This window comes from Oryx dammah, unplaced genomic scaffold (genome assembly GCF_014754425.2).
Source record: "Oryx dammah isolate SB20612 unplaced genomic scaffold, SCBI_Odam_1.1 HiC_scaffold_17, whole genome shotgun sequence".
Classification (NCBI taxonomy): domain Eukaryota; kingdom Metazoa; phylum Chordata; class Mammalia; order Artiodactyla; family Bovidae; genus Oryx; species Oryx dammah.
Genome location: NW_024070201.1, coordinates 48,270,263 through 48,280,283, shown reverse-complemented (window position 1 = coordinate 48,280,283; position 10,021 = coordinate 48,270,263). Strand labels below are relative to the sequence as shown.

General features: G+C 40.6%; 1 protein-coding gene across 1 annotated transcript; it reads right to left on the bottom strand.

The window, feature by feature from the left end:
- Positions 1 to 7,049: 7,049 nt before the first annotated feature.
- Positions 7,050 to 8,241, bottom strand: LOC120876685 (olfactory receptor 51F2-like). Its single transcript, XM_040258656.1, has one exon. The coding sequence runs from the start codon at positions 7,992 to 7,994 to the stop codon at positions 7,050 to 7,052; it is 945 nt and encodes a 314-aa protein (XP_040114590.1). The 5' UTR covers positions 7,995 to 8,241.
- Positions 8,242 to 10,021: the final 1,780 nt, after the last annotated feature.

The following is a 10,021-nucleotide window of genomic DNA, read 5'->3' as shown; positions in this document are numbered from 1 at the left end:
AGCCTGCTAGCCTGCTAGGACACGAAGCACAATCAGAGAGGCTGGCCTCAGAGACCTGCGGACTGAATACACCTTAGCTCTCCTTCCCCTTCTCTCTTCTCTCACTCCTCCAAGTCATTTGTGTTCTTTCATAAAAAGGCTGTCTGAAGCCTCCTGTCAAAGGGGAAATTGACAGCTCAGATTCACTTATCAGTCACTACTCTCAAAGTCCATTTACATTTGTAAAAGGGAACCCTAGAGAGAACAATGCTCATCCGCAAAATCTGTCCTTCTCAAGTTCCCTGGGAATCATTTTTCTGTTCTATAAGCATTTACTTATAAGACTTACCATATATCAAGGATATTTGCTAGATGCTGAAAATACAGAGACAAAAATGCATATTTTTGCCTTTCAGGTGCTGTGACACATCATTTGCCTTTCAGATACCTTGCCTAGAGTGAAAGATAGATAAGTAATGAAAATATTAGGATCTTGGGATATGTGTTAGGAAAAGATGTACATTTAATGCATAGGATGGGGAAAGCATCATCAGAGGAAACTCTCTGAAACAAGATGATCCTTCTGTTCAGTCTTGAAATATTGAGTAGAAATTAAAAAGACAGAGAAGGGAATAAAAGGTAGAGCAAACAGTGGGGATAGGGAGACTTTTTCTTTTGTTTTGGTTTTTGCTTTGTTTGCTTGCAAATTTTCAGGATTCCAGGTCACCAAGTCTAAGGTCAGCAAGAGAGGAAAGATACAACTGTAATAAAAAAATAAAAACAAACAAACAAAACCCACAAAATAAAAATTAAGGTAAAAAGGCCAAAGTCAATATCTTAAGGTAACAGGGAAACTTATCTGGGGTCATCAAATGAAAGGTAGTAGCTCCCACCAAAGAATTTTCTGGAGATGAAGGTGCTAGCAGGATCCTAGCTGCCAGGCGTGGTGTGAAGGCTTTCTCTCTGTTCCTGGCTGATGGGTCCCTCTACTTTTAAAAGTTGTCTCGAAGGCCACTCTCACTGTTACAAAGAGAGCTTGAGATGAGTCTTGATACTCCTAGAGCTTTATCTTTCTTGGAACTTCTGGCCATGAGTTGTTTATATTAGGTGAGTCTTTGCTTTCTTAGGAAACACAGTGTTGCTCTGCCTTACTCTGTGTTCTGATCTCATCAAACTCTTTCCTGAAAGTCTCCCTAAGTACCCTGGTATATAGAGCTAATTGTCTCTAAAGAGCTAAAGGCTTGGCTTTTCAAAAGAGGTTCTGAATCTTTAGAATACATTCTGCAGGTGACTTCATCAGTGATATTGGGATTAAACTGTTCATCCCCCTCACTTCACACCACCCCACCAGAATTCCTCTTCACTCCTAACCTGTGTCCTTTCTGCTGCTGAGACATGCTCTTTAATTTGGCCTTAGTGGAGAGGGTTTGGAGAGGGTTTGGAAAAGAGAGTGACCAGGTGTCTAAAAACACAATATGATAAAATGAAAACTAAACATTTTGACTTAGATTATCCTCATCTTAGATAAGCAAGGAAGAACAGATCCAGGTTCAAAGGTCAGAAAATCTCTCCTCTGATGACTATTTGTTTTTCTCCATTCTCAGACATGTGCCAAGATATTACAGCTACTTTCCTTGACAAATATCAGATCCCAGCTTTGTCCCCCTCAGCTGCTGTCAGAGAAATAAAAATGTTTTCCAGAGGTAGATGCTCACAAGCATGGAGGGTAGCAAGGGGAGCACAGTAATGCATTTCCCCTTTCTCTGCGCCTCTGATGACAGCATCTGCATGGGCAGACAAGAAGGGTCTCTGGTGGCCTCAGAGTCAGATATCTCCCTGACTGTTCTTTCTGCAGGGCACCTTTTCTGCTTTGCTGGTAGCAGCCTAAGACTTGGGGCCATTGTTTCATCTCCCCAGTTACCTATCCCAGAAGACCTCATGCTTTCCTCCCATGTGGTCTGGTCTTCTAAAGGGATGCTAGCCAGACCCACTTGCAGCTTCTCTTTGGGTCTGAGTGTGGCTGTAGCATCTATTCTCACTTGCCTTTCTGGGCGGCAGCTAACACTCTGGAACACTTCTTCCTCATCCATGAAGATGTGGGTGGGATACAAAGGCTTCCCTTTTCCCTGCCATGAGACAGTTTGTAGGGTCTTCAGGGTTCCTTAGGATGCCAGGGACCATGGGCTGCCTGACCCCAGTGAGGATGCACTCACTTGAATATGATACAGTCCTGATGAGAGGCAGCTGAAGCCGACTCTCCCTTTCAGGCACAGATTTATTTATAACTACCTAGGAATCCCATGGGGATAGGCTCTGGGAATACAGACTGAGGGCCTGGGGGCTGGGCAGGCAGGGAGCAAAACCTCCATGGCCACTTGTATGTCACTCCACAGGCTTCCCACTGTTTCAGTCTGGTGGGGGTGGATGGGCGAAGATTACCAGGGGCCCACTGCCTCTGCCATCACTCCCACACTTATACATACAGGGCTCTCGACAATCTATATCTGCCCCTCCAAGTAACTCAAACTCTAGTTAGCCACTTTACTAGACACAGCTGCCAGTGCATGTAGTTTGGTTCTTGAGCTCTAGGAGTTCGTATCCTCTTTATTGGGATAGGCACACAAAAATATAGTCCCATAATTCAAAATAAGGCCATGTACCTCTTGAACTTCTTTTCCTAGCCCCAGCTTTTCTTTCAGTTGATGAAATGGACTTTCAGTTGAGGAAGCCACTTTTCATTGCACCTGTGTCACAGATAAAGCATACACATGACCTAAAGTCTCTTTGCTTAGGTCATATGGTTCCTGAATTATAATATGGTCAGAGAACCAAGTATTCGGATTCTTTATTTATTCACATTCAACAAAGATTTATCAAGCCTGGCATGCTGCAATTCATGGGGTCACAAAGAGTTGACATGATCTAGCAACTGAACTATGACAGCAATGTAATAAGAAAAACAGATGCCATGCATACAGATCTCAAGCCTCATGGAATACTCTGGGTAGGGGCACAGACAGTAAATGGAGTTGCTATAAAAAGTGAAAGAGGATGTTAGGTAGGCTTCAGGAGAAAAAAAATAAAGGGAAGAAGGAAATAAATACATCTCAAGGGGGTAGTAGAAATTTTAAATGAAGCTATTGCACAATATTATGAAGACCATACAGAATGAAAGCATTTGAGGAGAAGCCTAACAGAGTGAGAAATATATCCATGGAGGTATTTGAAGAAGACTATTCCAGGAAGAAGGAAAAGAAACCACAAATAAAGTTCCTGAGAAGAGAATGTATCTAGGGATTTAGAACCCCAAGAAGGCCACTGTGCTGAGCAGAGGGAACCAGGACAAGAGTATTAGGGAGATACAATCAGAGAAGTAATGGGCAGTTGGATTATATAGGGCCTCATAGGACTTATGGAACATTTAAGGATTTTCATTAAGAAGTCCAAGTGAAATAGTGGCCATGTGTCTACCACCGCTCTGGCCTTTAGGAAAATCTCCAATTCATTGTGAGCTTGTCCCTTGGGTCAAAGATGACATTTGCCCTGCACCTCACCCTTAACGTCTCCATTATGCACTCCCTAAGAACGGAAGCTTACAAGTGGCTTGGGTGGTTGCACAGTGGGGCTTTTCACATGTTAGTGTTGGTCCTGCGGGCGGGTGCTGATGGGAAAGAAACATCTGTAGAAGTAGTGAGAGCTTCCTGGCTGTCTAGCTCTTAAGACTGAAGTTCCATCTCCTCCCATGTTTAGGACGCTGGCACTCCCGTCCATCTTCTCTAGCCCAAGCACCTCTTTGTCTCTCTCCTCCGTCTCTCTGCCCTATCTTATGTCATGTGTGGAAACATCAAACAAAAATTGAGTCTGTGAACCCACATCATGTGTGCATTTTCTCTTAGTTCTAATGGTGACTGAAACATGGTCCCTTGATCTCAAGAAGTAAGCAGAGCCTTTTGTGGGGAGAATGCTTACAGTAGAGTCTGAAAAAGGGTGCCATGATGAAGAAGCACAAAATGATGCAGGAGAACCTGAAAAGGATATCAGACAGACTTCAGACCTCATGAAAACATCTCTGAAGGAAAGCTGCTTCTACTTGGTGAGAGGGAAGAGAGTGAGGGTGCTGTAAGTGGAGGAGCCTGTGCAAAGGCTTGAAAGTGAGACAGAGCAATCAAGGCTAAGGAAATCCAAGTTGTTTGTTGTGCCTGGAGCACAGGGTGGAGGGGAAGCAATGACTGAGCAGGCCACACAGATTTTATGATTTTTTTTTTCCCTATCTGGCAGGAAGAAAGCTTAAATGAAACAAAGTCCTTATTCTCAAAGACCTTACCTTTTAATGGGGAAGCTAGAAAAGAGATAAACAGATATGTGATGCGGTATAGAGGGTGTGAAAGTGCTAGAAGTTAAAACAAGGTAGGTAAGGAAGAGAGTGAATGTAGGCAGGAATTGAGGAGAGATGGTGTTGTCATTATTATTTTTTTGTAGTATAAAGGGCCCTATAATAAGGGGGGGCATGAGCGGAGGCTGCTTGGTGACAGGCAGTAAATCATGTATTGGGAGGAAGAACACCTCAAGTAAGGAGATCTGCAAGTGCAAAGTCTGAGGATGAAGCATACTCGGTGTATTTAGGGGATGTTTGGAGGTTAGTGTGGGTGTAGTAGGGTGAGTAGGAGAAGGCAATGGCCCCCCACTCCAGTATTCCTGCCTGGAAAATCCCATGGATGGAGGAGCCTGGTAGGCTGCAGTCCATGGGGTCACGAAGAGTCCAGCATGACTGAGCGACTTCCCTTTCACTTTTCACTTTTATGCATTGGAGAAGGCAATGGCAACCCACTCCAGTGTTCTTGCCTGGAGAATCCCAGGGACAGGGGAGCCTGGTGGGCTGCCGTCTATGGGGTCGCACAGAGTCGGACACGGGCTGAAGCGACTTAGCAGCAGCAGCAGCAGCAGTACAGTGAGTAAGGAGGAGAGTAGTAGGAGATGAAGGTGAGCTGATGAAGATGAGTCAGAGCACATAAATCCTTGTAAGGTATTATAATGACTATAAATGTTTCTTGGGTAAGACAGGAGACCTCTGGAACATGTTGCACAGAGGATGTGACATGGTTTGTCTTGTGTATTAAGATGGTCCTTTTAACTACCGTGGCGGAAATAGACTGTACTATAAAACAGAATCAGGTTCAAGATGATGATGGCTTGGAACATGGTGGTAGCAGTAGAAGTAATGGAAAGTGGTTGTACTCCACATATCAACATCTGGAATACCTGGAATAAAGAGTAGTCAGCATTTGCTAAGATTGGATGTAGAATGGGGGAGGCGGACATGTGCCAGAAATAACTCCAAGTCGTCTCTCAGCATCTTGAAAAGCAGAGTTTCTGGGTTATAAAAAACTGTGATTGAGAATGTTTTTTCCTTGATGTGAATACCAGAATATGGTTTTGGATATGATGAGTCTAAGATGATTTTTAGATGTCCAAATGAAAATACTGATGCACAGGCGATTAGATATGAGTCTGGACTATATTATAAATACTTATTTGGGATTTACAAGCCTATAGATGGTATGTAAAGACACGATGTTACATTAGATGACCAGAAATGAGAATATAACAAAGAATAAGACAGGTCTCAGAACAAAGTTCTGGGACATTCCAACATATGACGATAACAAAGATGAAGTTAAACAGTAATTGACTCTGAAAATACTATTGTCAAACATGCTGAGGATTTTGATATCATCCTGACGATTAAATAGCTGGTACTGTGAATAAATTCCCTGTAGCTATGAATGACTACTTCTACTTCCTTGTTGGATCTGATACCAGCTATAGGGCCCACCATTACTGAGTGATTACTGAGTGATACCAATGTACCAATGAAACATGCAATTTAAATTTTTGAGAATTATTGGATATACCCAGGTTGGAAAAAATAATTAACTTGCTGGATTAAGCCATACATGAAATAAATGCTATAAATTAAAACAATTCTAATAACACAACTTGTAATTCCTTTGCAATTCTAGTCACTTTTCAGTTTCTTCTGGAGCAGAAAGTTGAGGGAGGTTAGAAAGAAATTCTGGAATATGCTTAGCTGGGAAAGAACATCAGGTAGAAATACATTTGTGAGGTTTGAGGACTTTGTTTTAAGCTTTTATTTGATTAATTGGTTGAAAATTTCTAGAGAATACAGTTTTATTTTTATTTTTTTTTGTTTGGCTAAATTGTGTCCCCCCAGTACAAGTTAGTTAATTTATGTACTCTGCTGCTCAGATGGTCAGTCGTGTCCCATTCTCTGCGACCCCATGGACTATAGCCTGCCAGGCTCCTCTGTCATGGAGTTCTCCTGGCAAGAATACTGGAGTGGGCTGCCATTTCCTCCTCTAGGGGATCCAATTCATGTATAATGATATGCTATATTGTGTATACATGTTTATATTACATATAAATATAATATAGATGTATAAATACATATATTGTTTATACTACATACACCATTAAAGTTAAGAGTAGGAGGACCCTGAAGGAAGTCAGTTTGCAGGTGGAAAGGAAATATGGCTTCATTACTTACTAGCTGTTTAAGCATGTAACTTAACATTTTTGTGCTTCAGTTTTTCTCATTAATACTAAAATACTATCATTTTGTTTCAAATATAAAAATGTGTTAATATGTGTAAAAAACAGAACAATGACTGGTCAACGGAAATGATACATATTAGTTAAAATTATTATTACAGTTAGAAAATACTACCTATTTCTCAAAAAGGAGTGACTTTTTCATACTGTGTCATCTTACCTGCTGAGAAGAGGATGAAGTAAAAGGAGACAGACTACTGGCAGGATAAACAACAGTTTAGAATAAGCAGTCATTGGAGGAGAAATTCTAAACAGTAAAGCTGTTCGTTCCTCCTATTCTAATGTCTCGTCTCCTCATTTGTAAAATAAATGGGTCAGTCAAGCTGATTTTCTAAATATATTTCATCTTTGATTTTAAATATTTGCACATTTGGCATCAACGATCAACAGATTCACTTTTCAATTGATAAAACAACCTGACATAGACTGTTTCTATGATTCTATGTGTCTTTGGAATGGAGAATTTTTATCACAGCTCTGCGTATCTGTTTTGTCTTCACGCTGTAGATGACAGGGTTCATGACAGGGGGGATTAGCAGGTAGGTGTTAGCAATCATAGTGTGTACATAGGCTGGGGCCCGTTTCCCAAATCTGTGAACAAAGGACAGACTGATCAATGGGATATAGAAAATGGCAACAGCCCCAATATGAGAGACACATGTGCTGAAGGCTTTCTTCCTCTCTTCTGGGGATGCAATGCTGAGGATAGTCTTGATGATCAAAACATAAGAACAGGGGATGAGGATCGAGTCCACACCAACAGTAGAGATCATGGCAGTCAGCCCCACTGCACTGTTGAGCCTGGTGTCTGTGCACGAGAGCTTCATCACATCAGGGTGGAAGCAGTAGGAGTGGTGGAGCACGCGGCTGCGGCAGTAGGACAGTCTTGTAAGAAGTGCCACCATTGGCGTGAGCGTTAGCATCCCCCTGATGACAACGGCCACTCCAATTTGAGTTATTCTGGAGTCCGTCAGAATGATGGCATACCTGAGGGGGTCAGAGATGGCCACAAAACGATCAAAAGCCATGGCCAACAACACTGATGACTCCATGACTGTGAAGAATTTAATAAAGAACATTTGTGACAAGCAGGCATTAAAGCTGATCTCCCTGGCATTGAACCAGAAGATACCCAGCATGGTGACCAGAGTGGATATTGACAAGCCAAGGTCAGTGGTGGACAGCATGGAGAGGAAATAATACATGGGCTCGTGGAGGCTGGGCTGAGTGACGATGGCAAAGAGAACCAGGCTGTTACCTGAGAGAGCAGTTGCATAGAGAAAGCAGAAAGGAACGGAGATCCAGGTGTGGAAGGCTTCCAGCCCGGGAACACCAGTCAGCAGGAAAATGACGGAAGAGGATGTGGTATTTTTCAAGTTTGACATGATGAATTAAAAAGTACAGAATTCCAAGATGAAATTCTGGAATAACCAAAAAACTTACATTTAAACAGGCAATCCAATTACAAATAATTTTATTCAACCAAAAGCTAACCAGAGATGAAGATCTATATACCATGTAAATATGAATGGCTGATATAAATTGATAATTGCAAAATTTCAACTGCTTTAAAAATACTTTTTTTTTTTTTTTTTTGGATTTGCTCCTGCTCATGATTTTTCTTCTCTGGAGCATTTTGCTGATAGCAAGGTTTATATTATGTGACGTTTTCCTCTAGCCAGAGATGGCAGAACTAAGAAAAGACACTTGATCCAAGACTGGCTGATCATAGTCCATCCTCTTTGGAATATATTCTGTATAGCTGGCATCAGAGACAAATGACTGAGGCTTTGGAGGAGCAGTATTACATTGGTCAAGAGAAGAGAAAGCAGTGAAGCTTATAGATAATTTAGGAAGCGAGAAAATATTGAGAGATATTTATAATGAAAAATAACATGTATTATGTGATAATAAATGACTTAGGCATCAGTGCGGTCATGTGCAGGTGACTATAGTATCTAACCTTTCAAATGACCCCTGTCATTTGACGCTTGTCCAGACCCTTACAGCATCTGGAATTGCATTAGAGAGATGGAGAGCTAGAACACAGATTTATTACCTACAGAGGCCTCTGGCTCCCGCTTGATATAACATGTTGTCAGTTTCAAATATATTTCTTCAATTTCTTTAAAGACTAGCTTTTCTCCATTAGCAAAGAACAGATTTTTCTCCATTTTGTTAAGACATGCTTCTAAGGAGACACCTAATATAATTTTACTGCTTTGCTTTGGAGGAGAACATAACTTTATTTTTCATTGAGTAAGTAATTGCAGCCTGGATAAATAGGTCTGTATAAGTTGGAAGAAGAGGTATGGGAAAAACAGAGATTAGTATTCCAAAGCTTTTAGAATGGCATATGTGAAAGAGGGTTGAGCCAGAATGAACTTGTAACAATGTAAGATCACTGTTCCTTAAGGGAACCTAAGGGTTTCCAGAACACACAGTTTTACCCAAACTGCAAGGTCAGGAATTCCCTAAATAAATCTCTTAGTTTTAACAGGAAAATTTTAATTTGATTAATGGAAAATTCAAGGAAAAAAGAGTGTTAAATTACATGAGTTGGTCAAATCAGTGAACTATGACTTCATATTCCCCAGTTTAGAAAAATTAGACTGTTCTCAGAGAACCAATCAAATTACTGTCAGAATATATTAGCAAATCTCATAAGGGAAATTAGAATTAACAAAAAGGGAATATTTATTTAAAAAAGAATTTCTTTTTCTGGTTACTCCTCCCATTGCACTGCCATGGATTTGATCATTTCATAGAACTGAAGTATCAGGATTCCTTAGTGGTCCAAGGGTTAAAAAAAAAAAAATCTGCCTGCCAATGCAGGGGACACAAATGTGATTCCTGGTCTGAGAAGATCCCACATGTCTTGGGGCAAATAAGGTTATGTGCCTCAACTACTGAAGCCTGGGTACTTAGAGCTAGTGCTCTGCAATAAGAGAAACCACTGCAATGAGAAATGCATGCCTCTGCTAGAGAGTAACCTCTGCTTGCTGCAACTAGAGAAATCACACGCAGCAAGAAAGACCCAGAGCAGCCAAAATAAATAAATAAACAATCAAAAAATACTTAAGAAAATGAAGTATCAATAGATACTGTCTCATGCAACTGGCATGTATTTAACAATTAACTGTGAAAGTTTGAAAGATTAACAGGTTCTATTAGCACTTTCTGAAATTAATTATAACTAGAGTGATTTCTGAAAATCTTTTTCTTTTTACAGCTTTTACATTTAATAAGTATGTATTGATCAGGAAGATAAACTAAAAATCTATTAAATGAATGATACCCATGATAATTTATAATAATGGGTTCACATCTCATTTTCCACAAGTCTTTGACCTATTTCTTATCATTTTTCATAGAATCTGGGACTCAGTTTTTGAAGTTAACAACTTTCTGA

Bases quoted from the DNA above. Each gene is read 5' to 3' on its own strand.
- LOC120876685 (XM_040258656.1), bottom strand. From the start codon at position 7,994: ATGTCAAACTTGAAAAATACCACATCCTCTTCCGTCATTTTCCTGCTG.